At 41.4% G+C, this 26,932-nt stretch overlaps 2 protein-coding genes across 2 annotated transcripts; both read left to right on the forward strand.

Moving 5' to 3' along the window:
- Window positions 1-1,130: 1,130 nt before the first annotated feature.
- On the forward strand, window positions 1,131-12,032 carry ppp1r3f (protein phosphatase 1, regulatory subunit 3F). Its single transcript, XM_006794153.3, has 4 exons — window positions 1,131-2,259; window positions 5,326-5,366; window positions 7,170-7,258; window positions 10,283-12,032. Exons 1-4 carry the CDS (start codon window positions 1,394-1,396, stop codon window positions 11,228-11,230), a joined length of 1,944 nt encoding a protein of 647 aa, XP_006794216.2. The 5' UTR covers window positions 1,131-1,393; the 3' UTR covers window positions 11,231-12,032.
- Window positions 12,033-20,960: 8,928 nt separating this feature from the next.
- Window positions 20,961-26,236, forward strand: LOC102795772 (putative G protein-coupled receptor 173). Its single transcript, XM_006794152.3, has 2 exons — window positions 20,961-21,965; window positions 23,036-26,236. The coding sequence occupies exon 2, from the start codon at window positions 23,203-23,205 to the stop codon at window positions 24,400-24,402; it is 1,200 nt and encodes a 399-aa protein (XP_006794215.1). The 5' UTR covers window positions 20,961-21,965; window positions 23,036-23,202; the 3' UTR covers window positions 24,403-26,236.
- Window positions 26,237-26,932: the final 696 nt, after the last annotated feature.

Consider the following 26,932-nt stretch of genomic DNA (forward strand, 5'->3'; position numbering starts at 1 on the left):
GAGGTAACAATTCAAGTTTTTACAGAGAAGAAGCAATTAAAAGTAATATTAAGTGATGCACAGCTTCCAGGTATAGCAGAAACCCCACCCCCCAAAGTTTCTCATCTTACACTATAAATATAGCATGCCATAATGTTCATCATGGATGCTCCACTATTGAGTTCTGCATTTATATTATATATAAAATGTGATAAGGACAGTTCTCCCTTTGCTACACCGGCAAATATCACAGGGCACAGGTCCATATGGTCTTATCATTACAGAGGCCATAGTCTGCATTGCGTGCTGGTGTTTGTTGTTTCTGCTATATGCACGCCAATACAAGGTATAATTGAAATTTAAAATACCAAGTTAAGCCACAAAAAGTGCAGTGATTTTAGAGTGTAAGCTGGAAAATTTGTGTTTTTCTGCTAAAATACCTGGAAATAATACATTTCTGGAAATTATTGGCAGTGTAATTTTTTCCTGTGAAAACCTGAATTGTATCAACTACAAAGTGTTCCTAGGTAAATATACCATCCCCCTAGATACCCTTGCACTTTGAGAATTTTGTTCTTGACAAGCTCTTAAATCTTACTTACTTAGGCTCCTTACTAAGGTATTTCACGGCATGTACAATAAAATACGGGCCGTATTATGAAGTCCAATCAACAATCTTTTCATAATTTCATATTTTTATCACAATGGGTTATACTTTAGATTTTCTTACCATCTCAACCACTGCTACAACTGGACTGGCATTAAATTACACTGACAGCTGTTCATACTGAATGGCAAAACGTTCCCCAGTGTGGTGGAATTAAAATGGCCTAAACTCTAACGAACATAATGTATCACAGACTGAGTCTTCGATGAATTCAGGCTTGGAGAGAGGGAGTTTGGAGACGCCATCTTGAAATAATAATTCCCACCTGATTGTCTCTAAAGAGGTTTCAGTAAATACGCATGCAGCCTGTCTTTCCAACGCTGGCATTTATGACATTAATATGCTATTTCCAGCAGCAGGCGCATAGCCAGGCCGAACCAAATAGAACAAGGGGGAGCCGCAGGATTATACCAACTTATCGACACATTTAGGGCATGGAAACCCGGTAGGTCAGTGCTAAAATTAGGGGCTGGTGCTTCCACGACAGCAGCCAAACTGCCGTGCATAAAGTCATGTAAAACCAGGGGATACACTATCACAAGGGCTGGCAGTAAAGACCATGTTTCCATGGGTGACATTTAACGCCACACGTTGACTGAAGAGGCACTGTGCGTTACGCAGCGACAGCGCTGGATCATCACTGACCACAGCTGCGCAAATCATGAGTATTTGGTAGCTCTTTAGAGACGCCATATGTAGTCTTCGGCTCCTTTGAGTGTTTATGTCTGTAAAAATAATTTTTAAAAAATGTCTTTTTTGACCATACCAAGCCAAGAGGGTCTTTTTAAAACGATAAAAACAGGCAGATCAGGCGAGGACGCAGATAGTAGGTCACCAATGGACGCCGAAGATAACCAGAATGATGACGATGATGATGATGATGACACCGAGGACGTCCGCTTCATCCCAAGATGCTCCCCGGTACCCAGAAAGCGAGGTGCGTCAATTTTCGATGAGACCGCTGAGTATATGCGGATCCACTTGGCGCTGTCCGCCGGGAAGAGAGTGTCATTTGCCGACACAACAGGTGGGGATTTGGTGGATGTGAAGGAATTTGTTGCCTTTGAGTCGGACGATGAAGACTCTATTGCAAAGTGGGACGAAGAGGAGGCAAAGTATCGGAAGCCTGAGCGAGAGCCGATCTATCATGTGCTCCCAGAGTTTCATGCACCCACCGGTAATGCTCTGCTGCAGGCTGTGCGCACCAATAAAGTGGAGGTTGAGCAGATGTCTCCAGCTGAGAACGATCCTCTCGCCTTCACAGGGGTAATACGAGTGCTGAACATTTCCTTCCACAAAGCAGTTTATGTCAGATCGACAATGGACAATTGGGCCACTTACTTTGATCACCCAGCAGAGTATGTCCCGGGATCTCACGATGGAGAAACTGACAAGTTCTCCTTCAAGCTGTCTTTTGCGCCACCTTATACCACACATGGCTCTCGCATTGAGTTCGTTGTACGCTATGAAACCTCTGATGGTGATTACTGGGCTAATAACTCCTCTATGAACTATGTGGTAACTCTGCTCCTGACCTATGAAGATGATTCAGCTCATACAAACATCTACACACAGGAAATGAAAAGTATCCTGAAACCTCCAAAAGCTTACAGGTACATTTCCTGTCACACTTGTCAGTTAGACACCCCAGAGGACAAAGACTTAGAAGGGTATTTGTGTAATATTTTGCCCAATCTCTGCCTCCCATGCCTTTTATCCGAAACATCCACAGAATTATGTCACCATCAAGCCTCAGTTAGTTTAAGGTCCTCAAAAGCGGTCCATCCTATTAATCAGAAGAGAAATGCGGATGCTCATAGACCAAAAAGGTTTTACTGAAAAAAAGGGGATAATTTCTATATTAGTTATGTAATTATAAAAAAAGATATGGATGCCACAAAGGTAGGGGCTGTGCAACAGCTACAAAACTATACCTGCTTACTAATTCACTCAATGTAGTGGTTCTGCCCAGAGAGTGCATCTAGCCCAGAAAGAACTCAAACAGAGCAGGCTTTCATAAGAAAAGTGGTTCGGTCTGTTGCATAAACAAAGTACAAGGACAATAGGAAAGCTACCTTAGAGTTCTCAAAGTTTTCCCATTACTAGTTTTACCTTTTACAATTACAGCCTGTAGCAAGGTACAGAAAGAGATTTTTTTGGAAGAACATTCCCTGCTCAGTGTATCAATCACCCAGCGGTGTCTGAGGAATTCAGAATAGGAAAAGGGCAGGTGTCGTTTTCAGCCGTGGCGTTTCCCTGCACTAAAATTTACCTCTGACCTTTTCTATTGGAGTCATCAGGGAAGCAAAACCATTTCAAAGGAACGGATTGGCTCCTCTCCCTTTTGTAATTAAAGGCTGGCACACAGACCCTTCTTGCTTCATTCGCTACTCCATTAAACTCAGCTAATCCCCTGATTTACTGTAATATCAACATGAAAGTGTGTGATAAATCTCACAATGTTAAAGCTTGGGCAGCACAAGCAATAGTTGCTTGTGTTGCCCAAGCTTGTGAGGACATGTAAAAGCAGTAAGCTGAATATAAAGTGATGTAGTTGTCACGTAGGTATCCACTGCAGCTGTTTGGAGGAAGGAAGGCACCAGATGGGTTGTTAGGGATGGATGAGTCACTGATTAAATAGAAGTTGGTTTGGGAGCAGAATCTGTATCAATCTCCCACCATAACAGCCACCACAGGTTGATTAAGTGCTTTGAAGTCAGCTGATAATTGGATTTTTAACATATTAACAAGGCAGCCAGTAAGATGAAAGGTTATTATGGGATAAAACAAGTCCAGACATGCAAATTTATTACATACAATTGAAATTAACTACATTTAGCCAAAACATTTCCACCTGAAGTAACAGATACCAAATATTAAACACCTGTGTGGAGTAGCGATGTCCTTTTGATTCAGTGTCATCTGCCTTGAGCACTACGAGTTGCTGAGTTTTGCTCGAGTTTTACTCGAGTTTGGGGCTGAATTAGTCGAGCTTTCGTCTTGACCCGAGTCAAACAGTGTCAAATCTGAAGATCGGCCCTTAAGTAGTGCTAACAGAATCAGCTCTATTACTTTATCTACGTTAGTCTTTAATGTACAACACCTACCCACACAAAAAGATCAAGCACTATTTATTCTGTCAGGTTAAGATCGGGGTTTGGACTAGACACGTGACTGAGGTGTCTTCTTGGGCCAGATGAATCTCTCAGAGTTACTTCTCAAATCTTGAAAAGGAATAATGGAAAGATTAAAGGGAAATATTTTCCTTATTTTTGCTCATAACACTGTTACAATAGCCAGAGTTTTACATTTTTGGCAGTAATCCATATGAACCAAATATACGTAGCAGGTTTCAGACAGGTATAAAGGACAGACTTTTAGTCAGTATTTCTGAATTAATTTTGGATCTGTATGATTTTTGACCCACTTGCCATTCATAATAAGCTTGGCTTAAAGAAGGACAAGCTTGAAGAGCTTGTTTTAGGTAGCGGAAGAAGCTTCACCAAGTCCCAGAATGATGGAAAGCTACTCTAGCAGAGTGCAAGAATAAAAATATGGAGCTGGAATAAATCTCTTTTAATATCTGCTTGTTTATTTTGTTCCAAAAATTCCAAAGGATTTATTTAGCTTGCTATTCACGAGGGCGTGGTGCTAGCGTTAATTTATTCAAAAACCCAAAACAAACAAACAAATAAACAAACAAACAAAGTGCTTGGAGTTTCTCAAATTACCAAATTTAGGTCATCAATTCAGCAAGAATGTGTATCAGATCTTTTTCGGATTATAAATCAGCGTCTCTCAGCTAAAATTGGATACGGGGAACAAACAGCTTCTGTAGCTCTTGTCACATGCTCATCACATGTCTTGACCTTTCATTTCTTTTGGCATCCTATGCTGGACTCTTGGCAATGTTGCATCCCCCTAATCTCGAGCGAGAACAGTCTTCAGAGACCCTTTCTATTTCGTGATTTTGATCACTTTTCATTAGTGTCAGATAGGCATGGATTATGTAATGAACTAATATACATTTATTCTACTTAAGTCAATGTCTTCTCCTGTAATTTTGATCACCAGAATTATATTTGATACATCAGCTTTGATATTGAATATGACTTTTAATGGATTGGCTTGTGCTTGTACTTACCATTGGTGAACGAAATTCCAGTTTCTATCCTGCCATCCATGTTAATGCAACGCTCATCTAGTCCAGGATTGCAGGAACTATACAAAACGAGCAATATAATACAAAGAGATAGTCTGTGTTCAATGAAAATAAGGTACCTAAACGCGTTTGCAGCTTAACCGCATTAACAATGAACAAGTGTAATTATCCAGAGCAGGTGTTGATGATGGTGCATATACACATTTAGCATTTATAGCTCAAAATGATCTTTAAATATTAACAACACAAAAATAGTAAGGTCTGACCCATCGTCTGGAATCTACTCAGGCTTCAGTCAGACTAAAAATGACTGCATACTCCTTCTTACACTACATATTTTTACTATGTACAATTACGTTGTTTGTGTCTTGGCAGACAAAGCCTCTGTGCAGTGTTGCTTTGTGTGTGTATACAGTAATAAACACATTTACATTTGCATCTAAAGTGTGCACTACTCAATGGTTTTGTCACGTCTTCATGTATTTCTTATAACCCAAATTTCTCTCATCTCTTTCAGTATGAACAATGATTCAGAGGATGAACTGGAAAAGGAAGAAGGTACAGAATGAATACATATGTACACACTCACTAGTAAGGCAAAAATAAATAATCTAATATATGCTGTATTATTACTTGATTATATGATTTAAAGTTATGTGGAGATTTTTTACTATACTTTTATAAAGCGCAAGGACTATTAAAATGGGTTAAAATGGATATAAGACTATCCTGTTTCATAGTGGGGATATCACAAGTTCACTCCAGCTCAGATTTGAACTGTTTATTTATATAGATTGCTTTGGCAGTTATTGCCCACATTTGGAGACATGCGTTGATAAAATGTTTACCTTCTCTTAGATAAAATAGGACTGAAGGGAAAATGCTTTCTGCTCCAAAAAAATAAAAATTGAAACACTCAGCAGCAATGTCTCTTTCAATAAATCATGACCTAGTTACTGAAGAAAATAAAAAATCCACAAACCTTTTGTGAACAGTTTCATGCCAGAAATCTTTTCTTTCAACAGTCTAAATCCACCAATCAATAGAAGTGTGCAGCTAGTTAACACTTGAGACACCATTAATGTTTCCATGCTGTCACAAGCACGAGACTGTTCAGTTCAGTTCAGTTCAGTTCAGTTATTATTTTTATTGTGCCAAATCCCAACAACAGTTACCTCACGGCACTTATTATTGTAAGGTTAAAGCCCCGCAATTAGGGATGCACCGATACCGATACTGGTATCGGGTATCGGGGCCGATACTGTAAAATGTGTGTGTACTCATACTCGAAAAAGTTAACCGATACCATGAACCGATACCAACTTATTTCATTAATCAGAGGGTGGCTTGTCATTTCTGTTGTAGTTTTTTAGATTGGCCACTAGGGGGCCAATTATTATTTTATTTATTATTTATTTTATAATAATTTGTTTGTTTGTTTGTTTACAATATGGACACTCTGCAATAATTTAAAAGTTTCATTTATTCGCAAACCTAATTTGTATTTATTTTATTCCAAACAGAAGTGTTTATTTATTATTCCGAAAGCTCGAGACAGTGCCAATAGTTCAGTGATATTTTGTAAAATTACAATGTGGAGACTCTGCAATAATTTAACAGAAGTGCTTATTTTTCACTTGAAATTTTTTTGTGGTCATTTTTATTAAGATTTAATTTTTTATCGGCAAGGAATATGATAAAACCTGTCTTCCAATTCATTGCATTTGTGTGTGTGTGTGTGTGTGTGTGTGGTAGAAGTATCGTTTTTTGTACTTTGTATCGGCAAGTACTCAGATCCAAGTATCGGTATCGTATCGGTTTGAAAAAATTGGTATCGTTGCATCCCTACCCGCAATAATACAGAGAAAGCACCAACAATCAGATGAGTCCCTATGTGCAAACATTTGGGGGCAGTGGGAAGGAAAAACCCCCTTTAAACAGAACAAAACTGAATGAACCAGGCTCGGTGAGGGGCAGCCATCTGCTATGACTGGTTGGGTGTGAGGGGAGGAAGATTCAGAAACAGACCCTTCTACTGTGATTTTCACACATAACGTTCTGAAGATGAGTTTCATTTAATTCCCTTAGATTATTGATTATATAAGTGGGCACACTATAATATAAATTGCACTAGAGAGCAGAGGAAAAAGTCACAAACATGTCAGTTCCTACATTTGCCACAATCCAGCTCAGTGCCAACATATATCATTATTAGGTAAATGTTCCTACCGCCAGGTAGACTTACCCAAGAGTCACAGAGGTATTTACCCAGGCTAAAAAAAAATACATATTTTATTTTTTGTGATTAACATAACTTACTAAACACATTCTCATAACTTCTTCATCTGGTTACAATTACAGAAGAAGCAGGGACCTCTGAGGCTCGTCCAGGACTTCTCCGGCCTACACCTGTGTGTCCGGTCATTGTAAAGCCGGAGATTGATGTAGAGGTAAGAGTAAAGTAAAAGAATGGGGATTGTAAGCCACCAGGAGGAGTACTGATTCATCCTTCAAAAGTTTAAAACAGTCCGTTTTGATTGGAACTTGCTCCTATGTTGGCTCACCTGCCAAGAGAGGACAGGATTGGTTAAAATGATCTTTATCTGCATGCAATTTTTGACAAATTCACATTTAACATGTTAGCATTCTAAGTGCTTTATCCCTCTAGACAAGCCATGTATCTAATAAAACATAACAAACATGTGTGATCAACTTTTGAACCTTATCACCATTGGCTTGGTTGTTTGTGTTGTTCACAGCTCATTGAAGCTTCAGCAACAACTTAGGTAACGTCTCGCTTCTCACTGCTGTATGTCTCTTTTTCAGTTTCTCATCATATTCATGAAGCATGCTGTTCAAGTTTGTGCACACTTTAATTTGAATTCACATCTCTTGTACTTTTACATAACTCAGGACAGTAATATTTTTTTTACCCACATGTGATCACATCTAATATCCTCTATGCTTCCATTGTTTGAAACAGTACTGATGTTCACTGTTGTGCTGCGATGTATTGTCAGCTTTCTTTATGTGGAAATTTTGCTGATATTTGTGTTAGATTGCACACAGTGGTGCACAAAAAAGGAAAACTGAACCACTGTAACCATGCTGATATCTTCAAAGGAAGCGTTTACAGTTTCGTTGCTTTCTTGCAGAAAGTTAGATTAAAAAATTAAAGAAAATAAAGAAAATTCACGAATATAAAGAAAAGCCCAAGTATATTGTGCATTCATGTGGGATAATAATAACAAAAAAGATTTCCCCCAGTGGGAAGTCATTCTTCTGAGATTGTAGTGCTGTAGTTTTTAAACATGTTCATGAAATCTTCAAGTATCTTATCATTAAAACTCACTGGTAACTTTATGAGGTATACTTTCTGCAAATATCTAATCAGTTAATCACATAGCAGCAACACAACTTAGGCATGTACGCAAGATGGTCAAGATGTTCTGCTTAAGCATCAGAATGGTGGGAAAGCCACTCTGAATGTAGCATGGTTGTTGATGGTATTTCAGAGAACTGCTGATTTTCATGGATTTTCCAACATAACCATTTCTAGTGATTTTAGAGATTGATCAAAAAAAGAGAAACTATCCAGTGATAATGCAAATAACCACTCTTTACAACCAAGGCATGCACAAAACACCTGAATGGACAGTGCATTGAATCTTGAAGCAGATGGTCTACAGCAGCAGAAGACCGCACCAGGTGCCACATATGTCAGCTAACAATGACAGAAACAGGAAACTGAGAGAAACCTGGACAAATGTTGTCAGGTCTACTGTTGTTGTTTATGCCAAATTTTGCCATAAACAACATGAAAGCATCCTGCCTTGTATCATCAGCTCAGCTGGTGGCGATGGTCCCGCAATGGTGTGGAACAGCAAGATTCATGTAATGGATTTGTGATGCTATCGTGTCAATATGGATGAAAATTTCCGAGGAATGTTTCCAGCACCTTTTTGAATATATGGCATGAAGAATTAGGGTAGTTCTAAAGGCAAAAGGAGGTATACCTAATAAAGTGGTCAGTGGGTATATATTCATCTGACTTGCTCCACAATTAGCATGAAGACTGAAAACATGGCAATGGAGCAAAGATGCTTCCGTGGAAATCGATATACCAGCTTCCATAATAACTATGTATTTTAGAAGGGAAAGTTTTATTAGTTCTGCATAACATAAAAAAAAATTCTCACACTCCACCTCCTAACAGAATAACATGATAACGTGTGATCTGATATTAATATCTCACAATACTACAAAAGTGTCTGTTACGCTGTCCTGGCTCATTCTCATGTTTCACCTCAGCGATCACATGCATGCTTTTTCCTTTTGGCAGAATTTTTTTTTTTTTTTTTTTTTAAACACAAATAAAGGTGGATATCATTTCCCATCATTCCTTGTATTGTTCCGTAGGTTTTGAGAATCTGGGCTTTATAATTCCCAACAAACTGATACCCCAACTTTTGTATAATACATTAAAGTTACACAAAGGCATTAAAACACTGATCTCATTAGCACTCCTTTATTTGAATTGATGGTTTCCCTGAAGCTTTTTAGTCATAGATTGTTGGTCTACTAAGTGATCTTAAATGATTCAGCTGCACATTTTACAAAAAATCAAAAATAAAATTCTTTTAAGTCAAATTAAAAACCTTCTTGGAAAGTAGAATCCGTTTTTTGGATTAACTGAACAAATATTGCACAATTATATGCGTAGGTATGATTTTTGTGAAATAGAAAAATCTAGTTACTTTCTGCTGACTAAAACCCACCTACCCTATTTCAGCTCTTACCGTCTTCATATTTTGTGTGTCCAGCTTTTGCATATGTTCTTCTTGGTGCTGTTTTTCTTGTCTGTCTTTTGGTTTTATATTGCAATGATTTCATCTCAATATGACCTTGAATGTTTGTCAGGGCAGCCTCATAGCAGGGGAAACTCCTTTTCCATTATTTGCTAATGGCCATTTTCCTTTTTTGAATAAAATCCTGTTAAAATGTAAATAAGTATTTTTTAGGCATTACATTTGGTCCAGTCCCTGCTGTTCAAACAGCCACCCTCACTTCAGTATGTGTAAACGTGGGAAAACTCGAGGAGAAAATAATTAAGAAAATTGAACCGATCCAATTTTCTTCTCCTTTGGATTCACTTGTGCCGTGTGGAGTTCACTTAAAGGAAGGAATATTTAAACTACATTTGTTGTTTTGCCCTCCTGGGAGCGAAATTCGAGGGAAGGAGAGGGTTTTTTTCCCCATAATTTTAAAAAAAGATTCAAGTCCACCTCTTCATACTGCTCATGAGTTGTTTGCATTTCCTCACAGCTAAAACTTCTGCATGAGTTCCTTTTCACAGAAAAGCATTAGTATGCAGTATAATGCTTTTCTTCCCTCAGCGTGCAATGTTAATGTGGAATACAAATGTTCCTCCTTTGTCTCCTAGCTATCACTGTTGTCTTGCTGTTTTACTTCAGCAGATCGCAGCTCACCCGTCTGGTCCCTTTGTCCCACCCAACCAAGAGCTTCCATCTGACGATGGCACGCTGTCCGCTCACACTGTATTCCCAGGTGAACAGTTTCCTTCTATGTCTTCCGAAACCACACATCAAACTAATTCATCCTTTGTACTCTGTGCCAGCGAATCAGTCCAGCCAAATAAGTCACAGCCTTTACCCAGACTCCACTGTGAATTAGGCAACCAGACGTCTGAGCAGCGCGTAGACAGTAGTCCCTCTACGCCGCCGCCTGCCTCACATCCTTTTCTGCAACGAGACTCCAAACCCAGATCAGACATCTCCCAGACTGGCAGAGAGGAAATCCCTTTAGAACCATCTTGCATGTGTCTTCCTGCCACAGAGACAACAACAGGAGAGGATGGAGCTGGAGAAAAACCAGCCAGTCATCCTTGCCTTGAACTGCCTGCTGAGCGTGCCTGTACTCCCAGTGTGACACAGGGCTTTGAGCGAGACGTTGCTGTGGGAATGAGTGAACCTGTTGAAGGATTATCAGAAAGTTCCAGCAGGTCTGCAGCAAATCACGAAGCCAGTACGCCTGCACCTTTGTCTCCCGTGGCTGAGACTCAGACATCTCTGAAAGCAGAAGGTGAAGCTCTACCATCACCCGAGCTTCCAGAGAACACCTCAGTGAGTACGGGTGTCACTGAGGTGAGTGAAAACGTAGCTCAGTCTGTCTCAGCCTTGGAAGAGAAGGAAGAAGCTGCACATATTTCCCCCGATACGTCATTAGAGAATGAACCAAGCACAGCGTCAGGGTTTTCCGAGCCCCAGTCTGAGCATAACAGAAACAGGAATCTTCTGCCATCTGTCATATTTCTGAGTGGAGTTGTCTCCCTCTCGATAGTGTTGCAGGAACCCACTGCCCTCTTCCTAATTGGACTAATTTTCGTTTTGTGCCGTTGGTGATTTTGCCCCAAATCTTCTGTCAAGCTAAGTGCCTTTTCATGGTTTTAAAATAAGCCATCAAGCTAAGCAACATGCACACAAAGTCCTCTTGAAGTTATGCTTATTTCATACAAAGTCAAATAGAAGGAGAAAGTAATTATGGCGATATTTTCGTACACATTGTGTTTTCTATAGATATAATAATAATCGCCCCATTTGTACAACATTGTGAACCCAGTATTAAAGCACAATGTAGTATTAGAGCTGTTTTGTAAGTGATCACTAATGACCTTTTCTTGTCATGTAGAGAGTCTCTGTGGTGTTATGTTCTAGTTTATTTAGTCACTATCACAATGCACTTTCACTGTTGTCAATGTAACAAAGCCTGTTGTTTAAGGACTTTGACTTTTGTGAATTTCAAGTCGTTATCGCTTCAAAAACGAAACAAAAGAACAACAGAAAGATTACCCTAGTGGTAAATATAAGAGACTTACTATAAAAATGGGATTTTGTTTACAAAATGCAAAAGAAAAACATGGTCATGTGTGTGTGTTTTTGCCTTAATACTTAGTGAAAACAAGACGGAAATGGTAGCCGCTTGAGTGACAGCAAAGCAAGTGGAAAACTGTTCACCTCACTGTGGCACTTTTCACTTCACAGGTCTTCCTTCTCGCTCGTAAATGCATATTATTCTTGTTGTAGCGCAGCACTCAGCTCGTAACATAATAGACAATCTCACAGACAGACGGAGGCACTGATTGATACGTTTGGAGTGGTGAAAGTTTTTGCAGTGTATTGCCATTAAACATGGTCTCATATCCTGTACCACTTTGTGTCTTTGCTTATCTGTGTTTTTCTTTTTATGCAGTCCGCAGAACAAACACGAACAACACGACAGCTTTATGCACAGTAATGACACTGCAGTGCAGAACAGATCGCATTGAAGGCACTGACACACCTTTAAAATAACATCAGAGCCTTCAGCGCCTCCACAACTCGAGCGTGTTCAGCTTTGCTTGAAGTGGAAATACACAGACAGCAACATGAGCTGCGGATAGAAGCCAAAGGTCAGGCATTGCACTGAAGTCATGGTAGCTTATAGTATACACTGGCCACTGTAAGCTGAGCTCAGTGTTTGAAGGCTGAAAATTCTCTGAAAATCTCCTCGGATGTTATACGATAAGACGGCACCTCTCGTCAGGTCTACCTCTTCTTATATTTAGGGCTTAGTCTTAATATTTTATCTTCATTTTTGGCCAAATAAAGCTTTAATAACTTTAAACTTTTGATCCTTGGATGTTAGGCACCCTGTGGATTATATGCAGATTACGCATTAGCCTTAAAACAGACGTATTCATCCAAGCACATTTGTATTTTGCAGACTTCTGCAGGGAAAGTAGCAGGAGCGACTAATTTGTGTGGTGGTCACACACATGCAGGGTGGAAAACATTAAAAATTTAGGCAAATTCTGAAAGCTGTCCTAAGCAGGATAACTGGTGTGAATTTTATAAGATCCACCCTTTGGAATAATTACTGTTTTTTTCAGGTAGTCCATGTTAAGCAGTGATTTCAACAGGAGATCTACGAGCGCTGTGGCAATATTAAGAAACAGCAGATAGAAGGGCATCGTTTTCCACCCAGGGTGTGGCATCACCCTCAGCTTGTTTGAACAGAGATATTTCATCACGAGAAGCGATTGCAACAGCAGGAGTACCAGCTTTTATTTAAATATTGTCTGTGACAGTGAAATCCTCCAAGACAAGACAAATCGGATTTTCCACAATACCCCTCCTTTAACTTGTCATTGTACTCCTCCAAGCGTGGCCTGTGAATGTTTATTGGTTTTATCAGGTCCATCACAGTTATCATTTCACACATATTTGCCCGTTTAGTCCTTTTTTTATTTTTTTGTTCAGACATTTCCATTTCCCAGATCCACAGATTTCGTTAAACCCCCTCAAAACATTTATTAAATGGAGGATAAAACAAATGAAAAGAAATGCTTCGATGTTCAGTATTGTGCACTTATTTTTGGGCTGTACGCCTAAAGCTGTGAGCCTCTAATATGTAGTTGTCATTATTATTGACTGTTGTCCTTCAGAAGGCTTTTTAATATCATGCATCAGTGTTGTGAAAACATTTGAGCTTCTTTTCAACCAAAGGATCCATGATCCTAACACTTATAATAACTGTATTTCATGTCACCTCTGTTTAATATCAGAGAAAGGTAATATGCCTCATTAAATGGATCCAAAAATTATAATTTATCATTTTCATTCGGCTTTGGTTTACTTGTACACTGGTGTTCAAAGACCCAGAACTTTATTCTGTAACAGATGATGGCATCTTATAGCATCTGCCATTGCCAGAAAGAAACAGAAGGCCTTTTGTGAACTTCAGGTTGCTTCAATGTTTTACGTTTGGAAACACAAACTATCAGTTAAATATCTAACCTCAGCATTGTGCTGCTGTCAATGTTCAACTAAGCACTGTTTGTGCCTGGTGAACATTTAGTTCTGTTTATATGTTTGAAATGACAAACTGAAGCTTCTGATTACATTCATCTACATGCTGCGTTAGATTAAAGCTCATTATAACATTAGCTACCTTTGCCTTCATAATTTAATTCATATTTTGTTTTAGCTGATGCACTTTTCTTTAAACACTGGGGTATTTCACATGGTTTTCACCTGTTGCTTTTGTTTGTTTTGTAATACAACTAAATAAAGTAATATAAATTAAAGGTTTTATGTCAAAAATATTAGACATGTATTTCACATTTAGTATAATCAGCTTACATAGTTTGGCTGGTTAGCGTGTTACCATTTTCAAAGGGCAGTTGATTTCACAATAAACTCTGGGACACTCATTGTGAGGCTAAAAACTCAAATTATTGTATTAATTATAATCAAATTATTTATTTGTATATTTATATTCAAACAGTAATGCTAACAAGGTCCTAAAGACAGAAAATTAGATTTCATGCAGTAACATGTAAAACTCTTTTTTTTTTAAACTTAAACCCAAGTAGCTCATCATTACCATGAATGATGTAGAAAAAAAAAGCAGAATATACATTAGTAAAACTAACTAACATGTCAAACTGTGCATCCCAACTTTTGTTAATAATAAAAAATAAATAAAAATTGATGAAACGTGTTTTTTCCCAGCCGTAGTCGAGCATATATTTTTAACTGCAGATGTTTCGTAAACAGAGGTGTATCCAGAAGGAGGTTAGGGGTGGCACCAGCTATGACTGAAACTTCAGTTTAAAACCTTTCTCAGACATTTGAGTTAGTAAGTTGAACTTTTGCAATACCTGACTCAAAATTTTGACATAACAACCAAAATTTTAACTCATGAGTGGCAATTTCAAGCTTCCATACAATAGAGCATAATTTTCAGCTCCTAAAAATAAAACTAGAAGCACAAACAACCAGAAACTGCAGTAAAAGCCTGGCAGATCCAGGAGGATATGATGCATTAGGTGATATTCATGGATTCTGTACTTCAGACAGTTCTTGACTGGAAATTATTTTCATCAATTATTAAAACAGTCCTTGTATTTAAAATTATGATAGTTTGTCTAAGTACTTTTGGTCCATTGTAAATGGAGGAAAATGCATTAAAATGGCTTTAATTACTAAACAGTTATCAGATATGTGAGGGGCGGGAGCATGGGGTGGATGAGCTGAAATATAATTTGCCTTGAAACATAGTACTAGTTACTGCTAATCTTACATCACCACTGGATGAGCGCATGGATAGGAACAGTAGAAATGTAACTAAATTCATTTCCTCAAGTACTTTACTAAGGTATAGGTTTAATGTGAAGTATTAAATCTTTAGTTTATAATTATTCTGTAGATTAACTGCATTATTATAGATCAACCTACCCTGCAATATATAAGTATTGAAAATAATCAACAACTGGAACATTAAAGAGAAATATATACACACATACATGATATGATCTCTGTCTAAATAAATAAATAAATCTGGGTAAATTCCCAGATGATTAAACATGCAACTATTTTGCTGGTAATACCTGAAATGAGTAAAGAAAATCAACAGCCTATTTATGCACGATAATTCATAATTTTATTGGGGAAGGGGGAGGGGGGGGGGGGGCTTATATTGGTTTACTTATTAATGTCTCAGAAATATTACTGTCAGTACTGGTGTCCTTTTATATTTATATTTACATTTATATTTATATTTTTTCACATATCACCCTGGAAGCTAATGCAATACTTTGATTGACTCCTTGAATTAAAGCTGAAAGTCTGCACTTTAAATTACACTTTATGACCTAGCAAAATATATATATATATATTAGGGGTGCAACGATACACAAAATTCACGGTTCGGTTCGGTTCGATACTTTGGTGTCACGGTTCGATATTTTTTCGATACACAAAAAAATGTTCATGCCTTTTTATTAATTTGTCATTTATTAAATTTTCACGGCACATTCTGCACCACCTCTCTGTGCGTTCATCATTTGTTTGAAGCCAGCTCACCTCCTGCAACCACTTTTCCGAGAATATGCGCTTCTTTTGTGGTTCGGACTCCTGACATTTCTTTGGAGGTGGAGGAACACCAAAGTAACTGCTTAAAGGAGCTTCTTCGACATCTTTAAGAGTTCTAAACAAATGTCTGTCCTCCTCCTGAAAATCTTATGTATGCAAACACGCGTTGCAACTTTTTTATTTTGACAGCGAATGCGCACCTGCGGACCACTAATGTGTAGACCTGGTTATTTAGCTCGTCATATTGCAGCCACAGAAATTCTTTTGTCCATGAAACCATAAAGCTGCACTTTCTTTTTGCCTTATAGTCTGATTTGTCATAACTTTTCCGTTTTGTGGTAAGCTTTTCTTTGGCTGTCACGTCTTCACCCTGTACTGTCTTATTTGGCTCAGCAGAACTAAAATATATATCCTGCTGCTTTTACACACGCACTCACATAACGCTCAGCGATTCTCTGCGCGATCAACCTCTCATATGTTTAAGCTTGCTGCGGGAGATTTTACTTGTCATGTTTGCATAGTAAGCTAACGATTGATAAGACGATGTCAGAGGAATTGGTGCGCAAATTATCATCACTCACCAATCAGTGCTGTCGCTCTCTATACACAGTTCGCGCGATTGCAAAGTGAAAGCAAAAAACAAGCGCAAATTCAAACGCGATTTCAATATGTCACATATTGACAGTGGCTCACCGATGCCAATGACATAATTACCCAGCTACATTTCCGAAAGAATGCAAAAGCATTGACATATATTTTTCCTTCCTACGATAGGCCGACGAGCAGAGCAGGGCAGCCCGACTGGAAAAATCGCTAGCCCCAGGAAGTCGGGCTAGCGATTTTGCAGCCCTGTATCTGATTGAGGAATCACTCATCTTTAGAAAAGAGAGTTTATTACAGAGAAATGTCTCTTTCCAAAATAAAAGCTATACTATACGCTTCTTCTGGGCTATATTCTCAGCAGCATATTAAACATATCAGGTCCCCATAAGGAGAATCATGTGCTAACGGCTGTCTAAATGACTCGGGTAAAGTTTGTATGCGTGCTTGTTGTTTTTGTCTGCTTCCACTTGTCTTTGCACTAGGATGCTATCGGGTAAATGTGCAGTCATATTCGTTGTGTTCCCACTAGTGCTGTCAGCCTTAATCTGAAATGAGGTTAACGCCACAACACGGCAAATCTCCGTTAACGAGCTACCGCGGATTGCCCCGTGTGTGGGGCTGGACAGCGTCAACACATTAACGAGCTAACTGGCTAACACACTAGTTCCCACTCATGTAATTGAGCATTGCGTGGCACATCTGACATACTGTTTTACTTTTGTCCATGATGCGCTTACCTTCAGGGTCATACGTCACATGAAGACCAAAATAGTTCCAGACGCCAGATCTGAATGAGGGTGGGGGAGGTTCAATTTGCCATGTTGCAACAAGCTTAACTTCTGTCTTGCTAGCTTGCCCTGCGCTCAGTGAATCTGTGTTCGACTACTCCGCCTAGGCTGCACTGTCGAGCGCAGATCCACTGAGCGCTCAACACAGACAGCACCGTCAGAAGGAAAGTTGATAAAATAAATTAAAAATGTTGCATTGTTCGATACATATGCGTACCGAACCGAAAGCACTGTATCGAACGGTTCAATATCGATACGAGTATCGTTGCACCCCTAATATATATATATATATATATATATATATAAAAACACCCAGCACGCCCCTGCGGGCGGTTTATCCTTCAAGCTCGGGTCCTCTACCAGAGGCCTGGGAGCTTGAGGGTCCTGCACAGTATCTTAGCTGTTCCCAGGACTGCGCTCTTCTGGACAGAGATCTCCGATGTTATTCCCGGGATCTGCTGGAGCCACTCGCCTAGCTTGGGAGTCACTGCACCTAGTGCTCCGATTACCACGGGGACCACCGTTACCTTCACCCTCCACATCCTCTCGAGCTCTTCTCTGAGCCCTTGGTATTTCTCCAGCTTCTCGTGTTCCTTCTTCCTGATATTGCTGTCATTCGGAACCGCTACATCGATCACTACGGCCGTCTTCTTCTGTTTGTCTACCACCACTATGTCCGGTTGGTTAGCCACCACCATTTTGTCCGTCTGTATCTGGAAGTCTCACAGGATCTTAGCTCGGTCATTCTCCACCACCCTTGGGGGCATTTCCCATTTTGACCTCGGGACTTCCAGGTTATACTCGGCACAGATGTTCCTGTACACTATGCCGGCCACTTGGTTATGGCGTTCCATGTATGCCTTGCCTGCTAGCATCTTGCACCCTGCTGTTATGTGCTGGATTGTCTCTGGGGCATCTTTACACAGCCTGCACCTGGGGTCTTGCCTGGTGTGATAGACCCCAGCCTCTATGGATCTTGTACTCAGAGCTTGTTCTTGTGCTGCCATGATTAGTGCCTCTGTGCTATCTTTCAGTCCAGCTTTGTCCAGCCACTGGTAGGATTTCTGGATATCAGCCACCTCCTCTATCTGCCGGTGGTACATACCGTGCAGGGGCCTGTCCTTCCATGATGGTTCCTCGTCTCCCTCCTCTTTCTTGGGTTTCTGCTGCCTGAGGTATTCACTGAGCACGCTGTCAGTTGGGGCCATCTTCGTGATGTATTCTTGGATGTTCGTTGTCTCATCCTGGACTGTGGTGCTGACACTCACCAGTCCCCGACCCCCTTCCTTCCGCTTAGCGTACAGCCTCAGGGTGCTGGACTTGGGGTGAAACCCTCCATGCATGGTAAGGAGCTTTCTTGTCTTTATGTCAGTGGCTTCTATCTCCTCCTTTGGCCAGCCTATTACCCCAGCAGGGTACCTGATCACGGGCAGGGCGTACGTGTTGATGGCCCGGATCTTGTTCTTACCGTTCAACTGACTCCTCAGGACTTGCCTGACCCTCTGCAGGTACTTGGTGGTTGCAGCTTTCCTAGCGGCCTCTTCATGGTTCCCATTCGCCTGCGGGATCCCCAGGTACTTGTAACTGTCCTCTATGTCTGCAATGTTGCCTTCTGGTAGTTCAATCCCCTCAGTTCTGACTACCTTCCCTCTCTTTGTTACCATCCGACTACACTTCTCCAGCCCGAACGACATTCCAATGTCATTGCTGTATAGCCTGGTAGTGTGGATCAGTGAATCGATGTCTCGTTCACTCTTGGCATACAACTTGATGTCATCCATGTACAGGAGGTGGCTGACAACTGCTCCGTTCCGTAGTCGGTATCCGTAGCCAGTCTTGTTAATGATCTCACTGAGGGGGTTCAGGCCTATGCAGAACAGCAGTGGGGACAGAGCATCTCCCTGGTAGATCCCGCACTTGATGGTGACTTGTGCTATGGGCTTGGAGTTGGCCTCTAGTGTTGTACGCCACATCCCCATTGAGTTCCTGATGAAGGCTCTTAGGGTCCCATTGATCTTGTACAATTCTAGGCATTCCAGTATCCAGCTGTGGGGCATTGAGTCATAGGCCTTCTTGTAATCAATCCAGGCAGTGCACAGGTTGGTCAGTCTGGTCTTGCAGTCTCGGCTGACTGTTCTGTCTACCAGTAGCTGGTGTTTTGCGCCTCTGGTATTCTTGCCAATTCCTTTCTGTGTCCCGGTCATGTATTGACCCATGTGCCTGTTCATCTTAGCCGATATGATGCCTGACAGGAGCTTCCATGTAGTACTGAGGCAGGTTATTGGTCGGTAGTTGGAGGGGACTGGTCCCTTCTTGGGGTCCTTGGGGATCAGGACCGTCCGACCTTCGGTTAGCCATTCCGGGTGTCTCTCATCAACTAGCAGCTGGTTCATTTGTGCTGCCAGACGCTCGTGGAGTGCAGTCAGCTTCTTCAGCCAGTAGGCGTGAACCATGTCGGGCCCTGGTGCTGTCCAACTCTTCATACTGGAGACCCTTTCTTGGATATCTGCCACTGTGATGGTTACTGGACCCTGTTCAGGGAGGTCGCTATGGTCTGCCCTCAGATCCACTAGCCACTGAGCATTGCCGTTATGGGTTGCGTCCTTCTCCCATATGCTCTTCCAGTATTGCTCCGTCTCCAGCCTTGGTGGTGCTGTTCTCTTATTATTGTTCCCTTGCCACTGAGAGTACACCTTTGCTGGTTCTGTGGAGAACAGCTGGTTTATTCTCCTGCCTTCTATCTCTCTAGTGTGCCTCCTCAAGCGGCTGGCCAAGGCTGTGAGTCTTTGCTTGGCAGTTTCCAAGGCCTCAGGTATGGACAGCTTGCTGTATTTCTTATGCACCTTCTTTGTCGCACCTTTCTGCAACTCCGTTAGTTGGCTCACCTCCCTCCGTGCTACTTTGATCTTGCCCTCTAGCCTCCTTCTCCATGGAGGGTACTGCCCCTTGTGGCTGTTCAACTTGTAGCCAAGCATCTCACTGATCACTGCTGCCGTATTGTAGATCAGCTTGTTAGTGTCGGTAATCGTGGCTGTAGGTATCGTCCGTAGTGCTGCATTAACATCATCTAGCAGACCTTCTATATATATATATATATATATATATATATATATATATATATATATATATATATATATATATATATATATATATATACGTGTGTGTGTGTGTGTGTGTGTGTGTGTGTGTGTGTGTGCATAGATGAAATAGAGGGCACTAGCTACTGTGGTGCTGTGGTGTCCACTGTTTTCACCCCAGATGGCAGATGGCTGTCCCTCCCTGAGTCTCGTTCTGCTGGAGGTTTCTTCTTATTAAAAGGGAGTTTTTCCTTCCCACTGTCGCCAAAGTGTTTTCTCAGAGGGGGTCATATGATTGCTGGAGTTTCATCTGTTTATTTTGTATCATTGTAGGGTTTTTGCCTTACAATATAAGGCACCTCGAATCAATTGTGTGTGCTCGTTCTGGTGATGTTTTTAGGTTCTTGCAGAACTTTAAATGAGATGTTTTTCCACTTTCAAAAAGGAGGCCCAATATTCTTCCAGAGCCCGCAGAATTCCTTGGACCCCGTCAGGCCCATGTGGTCCAGTCAACCCAGTTTGTCACCGAGGACAGGAGCACCAGTGTAAGACGTAGCTAGTTGACAGGTGGAGCTCCTCAGTGCACCCATACTGGACAAAACTGGCGTGTCATTCAGAGAACATCACTTTCAAGTTATTGGGCCCACAGTACTGCACAGGTCCGCCTCTCTCTCCCTCCCTCCCTGCCTCCCCCCCCCCTCTCTCTCTCCCTCCCGCTCTCTCTCTCTCCGAATAAAACCGACGGTTTCCGCGAATGTGCGAGCTGCCTCCTTGCAAGCAGCCATAATTGGGATTATTCAGGAATAATTCGCCTAATCCAGCCGTGCTGTTTTTGTTTTTGTTTTTCCTATTTTTTCATTTGATTTCGGCAGCGTCTGCGATGTGAAGCCCTCTGTGCCGTCGCTGGATTTGTCCAAAAACCATGTATTTGTTCTGTCACGGAGGCTTTTATTTTGGACCATTAAGATGTAGTCCACCTTCGCTGGACAGCAAAACAAAGACTGCATAATAACAGTTCAGGGTAAATACATCGCCTTTTACGCCGAAAGATGGGGAAAAGAGACGTATCGCGGCTGTTGTCTGTGTGGACTAATTGTCCCGGTGCCTCTAGTCAATATAAACGCCAAGACGATTCATTTAGGGGATGCGCGATCTTTTTTTCCTCTCTAACGTTTGTGGGTGGGTTATTATAAGCATTGAAAATCTGACATCATTTGGATATATGAACAGAGCAAGATATGTTATTTTTCCACCGCGTGTGTTTCTAGGCTTCTGGAAACCCATCCTCGACGTGATGCAACATAAAATCTGTTTTCTCGGATGATATTCAGACACCAAATGAGCACCTTCTTCTCCATGAAAATGTAAAAGGGTGGCGGTGGATTTTTTTTTGTGTGTGTGTGAGAGAGTGTTTTTTGTATGCATATCTTTTAAATGTGGCTTTACATCAGTCCTCATCCTGGATTTTTTATTTTTTTGATCAGCTGTTGATTATTAGGTAGCCTCTGCCCGTCTTATGTTTATTAAATGTTGCTCAGTTCGCTTTCTTCGCGATGGATTTATGCATAACAGGTGTTGTTTGAGCCTGAGATCACACAGCAAGACCATGCAGCTTTATTATGTGCTTTTCTCTCCATTTAACGAACACTGAAGCAAAGCGACTGGGATCCCTTTTTTTTGTTGGGGTTTTTTTTTGCTTTTTTTTTTTTTTTTTACCGTGAGGAAAGAAAGGATGCAAAAATGAGGGGATGAAAGGTAGGTTATTATCTCTCTCTCCCTCTCTTTCCATCTCTTTATCGCTCTCTCTCTCTCAGTCACACACACACATACACCCACACACACACACAATAAAAAAAAATGATGGTGATTTTGACACCTGTTCATGTGTTTTTCACTCCACCCTGTGTTTCAGGCCTAGCTGCCATGGCAGCCATTTAATCAGGTGAAATGATATTTGTCAAGGTGGCAGAGAGCTGCTATGATTGAAAAAAGAATAAAGAAAAGAAAACAAGCTTACAGTTATGGCAAATCGTATTGGGTGTCATGGCCTACATAGACAAGGCCCACCCATACAAGCAGAACGACTGAGTATTGTTATCATCCTCTACCCACAAATGAGTTTGCAGGTCTCAGATTTGGTTTATATTTGATTTTTCATTCCCAGAATAAGGTTTACGTTTCCTTGCTTCAACACTGATGTCTGGCCGTGGTGATGGCAACAGTGGTTTTATCACCCTGTTGAGTAACATAACACATTTCTCACACACACACACACACACGCACAGGCCTTCGGTAAAAACCCAAATGGCTCCGTGCTCTGCCATTATATTTGTTATGTGCTTTGAATGATACTGATTACACCCTCTGCTCTTTAACTGTCACGCATACACGCATGCAGAGAGAAAGCAGAAAAATGTTCTTTGCTCATTTACAACATCCCTGTTTGTTGGACATGCCCAGTGTCGGTTGTACTGTGTCTGCTCCAGCCCACCCCCCACCCCCCACCCCCCACCGTACACCCCCATGCATTCACTCAAACACCCACACTTGCACAAAGTATGTGAGCTGTTGTATCTTAGCAACGAGCAAGGTAATTACTGAGAGAGCCAAGGAGCTGGCATGCTGTAGAGCTGCTGATCTGATCCCAGCCTTAGAGAAACAGGAAGGCAGATATTTCCACTGTGTTGCCCAACACAGCACTTCTATATTCATTGTGTTTAAATGTAAGCTTTGCTTCAATTTAGTGGCGAGCGTGTTCGACCTAACGAGCAGGTCAGACGTGCTGTTTTTCATTCCTCAAAATGTGTGTGTGTCTCTGTTCGCAGGTGGCGAGGTTGTGGACAAAGAGGAAAGATGATTCTGTCTTGTAGAAAAGATCCTTTCGGCCTCTCCTTGTAAAGACGAGAGAGCCGTGGGAGACGACGGCTGTAGGAGGATCTGTACTGTTTTTAAAGGGGCCCAAACCAGGCAGGCTCTTGTGGAAGGGGAAAGAATGGCTAACCAGAGCTTTGCCATCGACGGCCCTGGCAGTTTGCTGGCTGTGCTGGCCTCTCAGAGTGGACTAGCAAGGGGCGGCAGCAGCAGTGACAGCAGCAACAACAATGGAGGAATCTCTGCCACAGATGTGTCTGCCTACTTTAAGCTGGTCTTCTTGGGGTTGATCATCTGTGTCAGTCTTGTAGGCAACCTCTTGGTCTCCCTGCTGGTCCTGCGAGACAGGACGCTTCACAAGGCTCCCTATTTCTTTCTTCTGGACCTGTGCCTGGCCGATGCAGTTCGCTCTGCTGCCTGCTTCCCCTTCGTGCTGGTTTCAGTCCACAACAGCTCGGCCTGGACTTACAGTGCCTTGAGTTGTAAAGTTGTGGCTTTTATGGCTGTGCTGTTTTGCTTTCACGCTGCCTTCATGCTGTTTTGTGTGGCTGTCACTCGCTACCTTGCCATTGCCCACCACCGATTTTACGCCAAACGCATGACCATCTGGACCTGTGCTGCCATCATATGCATGGTGTGGACTCTGGCAGTCGCCATGGCGTTCCCACCCGTCTTTGACGTGGGGACTTATAAGTTCATTCGTGATGAGGATCAGTGCATTTTTGAACACCGCTACCTGAAGACCAACGACACCCTGGGTTTCATGCTCATGCTGGCTGTGGTGGTCCTGGCTACTCATGGCTTCTACGCCAAGCTGCTGCTGTTTGAATACAGGCACCGCAAGATGAAACCTGTCCAGCTGGTGCCTGCTATCAGCCAGAACTGGACCTTCCACGGTCCCGGGGCCACAGGTCAAGCTGCAGCTAACTGGATCGCAGGGTTCGGTCGTGGTCCCATGCCACCTACTCTGTTGGGCATCAGGCAAAATTTACACAATCAGCACCGGCGGCTGCTCGGGATGGAGGAGGTGCGATCAGAGAGGAGGCTGGGCAGGATGTTCTACACCATCACCCTGCTCTTTCTGGTCCTCTGGGCACCGTACATCGTGGCGTGCTTCTGGAGGGTGTTCGTAAAGTCCTGCACCATCCCTCATAGGTACCTTTCCATCACAGTGTGGATGAGCTTCGCCCAGGCTGGAGTGAACCCCATCTTCTGCCTCCTGCTGAACGAGGACCTGAGGAAAGTGCTGAGAGCTCATCTGCCTACTTACTGGAGGACTAAACAACACCTGCCCCAGGATGAGGCCTACTGCATCATGTGAGATTAAAATGAGCCTAAAGAGGGGGATGTTTCACGTTTTAAGGGGGAATTTGGAGAGCAGAAGGGTTGCAATGCACCTTGCTTAAGTGTCAGTGTCTGTTTTGTTGTTTTGCACAACAAAATCCAAATTTTGCTAACAAATGCAGGCACAGTGCCGATATCTGAAGAATGTTTATATGTGAAAAAATGTGTGAGTTGCAAAGGTTTGGATAGGGCAGTAGAAACGCCCTGGTAACACTTTAAGGGTTTGTACCGCTGATGACGGACTATATAATTAATAAATTGGAAACATCACAACAATCACCGCTCCAGCTAAGTGTGTCAGATGCCATTTTAAAATAACGTTGCCTTATTTCAGAGGGACACGCCCCAGAGCTTTCAGCTGAGAATGCGTTTCTGTGTCACATAAGGCACAAAACAGACACAGAGAGGCTTGAAATCCTTGAAGAAATGTGCCGTGGACTGTGAATAGAAAGTGTTGATCAGAGCGTTACTAACTCTGAAACACATCAAGGAACTCAAAGGGTCTAAATGGATTGATAGACCACCCTGGACGCCTTTTCATGTAATTCAAAAGAGACTGCAGAATATCAAGTGGACTCAATAACCTTGGATACATTTAAATAGCTGTTGTGATCCCAGAAGCCCCTAACATGCTTGATTTTTTTGGACTTGATTTAGGGCGTGTCAGGTTTCTTTGTATCATAAAAAAAAAAATTGCCTGTTTTCCTTTATTTGTAAACAATACATGTTAAGCAGATGACACTATTTTGAAATATGACTTGATTTCATATTGTATAGACCGTACAGGAATCTATATTCCTGTTTGTGTGTTTTTATAGAGCATTTGTGTGTATGTGTGTGAAAAAGAAAAAAAAAAAGGCAGAAAGAAAAAAAAATGCAGAGGGAAGTGAAAGAAGACAGAAAGAAATAATGACGATAGAAAAGGTTCCAGTAACACTGAGTCAATATGAAAGCAGCCTCATCTTGTGGTCTCAAAATCATGGAAAATTGAGCAATCTCATCATATGGAAATTTATCCTTCAAATGGATTTTTAAGCTGGATTTTTAATGCTAATGTGCAAGCAATTGTGAAATACAGATGGATAATGAAAAAAAGGGAGACAGAATAATTAGAAAACAACAGTTGTACATTGAAAACAGGCCATAGGATTTAATGACTTGAATGGTGATGTATATTACGTTATTTGGAAAAAAAAAAAAAAACAACATTAGGAAGTGTACATTTATTTGCAAATGACGATCTTGGGAATGTTTTAAAGTGCTGTTTTGCTCTCACCAGAATACAAAAAAAAAGAGAAAATGAAGTGGCACTTAATTTGAATGAAACTTGAATGTTACCGGGCCATCTTATATCCCCCCCACCCCCGAACATTAAAGCCAGCACTTGAGTGTCTGGATCACAGTATGTTCAAAATCCAAACATCTTCAGGTTGTATACGACCCCCAATTTGTGTGGTGTATGAAAACTGGCAATGAATACAATGAATTGTCTCTCCAAATTACAATTCATGTGACACAAATGTCTGACCTACGATGTGTTAGGCATAGATATACACGTGCAGTCAATTTTTTTTAAAAATGTGGACACTTGCACAGCATACTGTACTAAGCATGCATTCCACTGCATTTCATAGATTCAAAACTGGGGATTACAACTTGTACAGATGTTGTTATGGAAAGAAAAAGTGAAAAGTGAACAGAGGTCCATAATTTCTACGTCTGGCATTTCCTCGCGAGATGATATTCTGTAACTGTACAGTTTAACTGAGTTGGTTCTTTTGCCCACTCATCAATAAAGACTCTACTTTTGATGCATTCTGATTTATGACCTGTCTCGATTGCGACACGGGCCCAGTGGACAGCACTTTACACAAAATAGGCCACTTAACAGTTCGTGCAGCACAAATTGCACCCTGTGTCCATTGTTGTTCTCGAACACATACAAAAAAGCTGAATTTATGACACATCGGTCTATCATTGTACACTTCACTGGATGAAATGAAAAAGTCATCCCCTCCACTGAGCACTGATCAACAACCACTATACAGTCAAAAAACATTGTGATTTTCTTCTCCAGTAGCATTTCAGACCTGTGGAGACAGGTGTCGCACAAAAAAAAGAACTGAAAACATAAAATATATGGACAAAATACCAGCCCACCTACACGTCACACCTGCAGGAGCTTCTCAGCCATGAAAACCAAAAACCATGAAGCTCCTGGTGCACAGTTTTAATGCCAGAGAGGGTTTGTAACTCTAAATGGGACTGAAAACACCTGATAGGCCCATAAAGTGTATCAGTGAATTATGATGTGGAGCTTTAAAAAAAGGCAGCTTAAATGCTCATTTCCACCTCCATATGTTTATTCAAAGACTCTTCTGGAGAAGCTTTGGATGATTCAGTGTTAGAAATAATCCCTATTTATCTTATACTTGGTTCATCGTCTTGGTGACATCACAGAGAGCCAAAGGTAGCAGAAATGTAAGAAAGAGAGCATTTAGATCAGT

Source organism: Neolamprologus brichardi, chromosome 20, assembly GCF_056152115.1.
Source record: "Neolamprologus brichardi isolate AB-2024 chromosome 20, ASM5615211v1, whole genome shotgun sequence".
NCBI lineage: Eukaryota > Metazoa > Chordata > Actinopteri > Cichliformes > Cichlidae > Neolamprologus > Neolamprologus brichardi.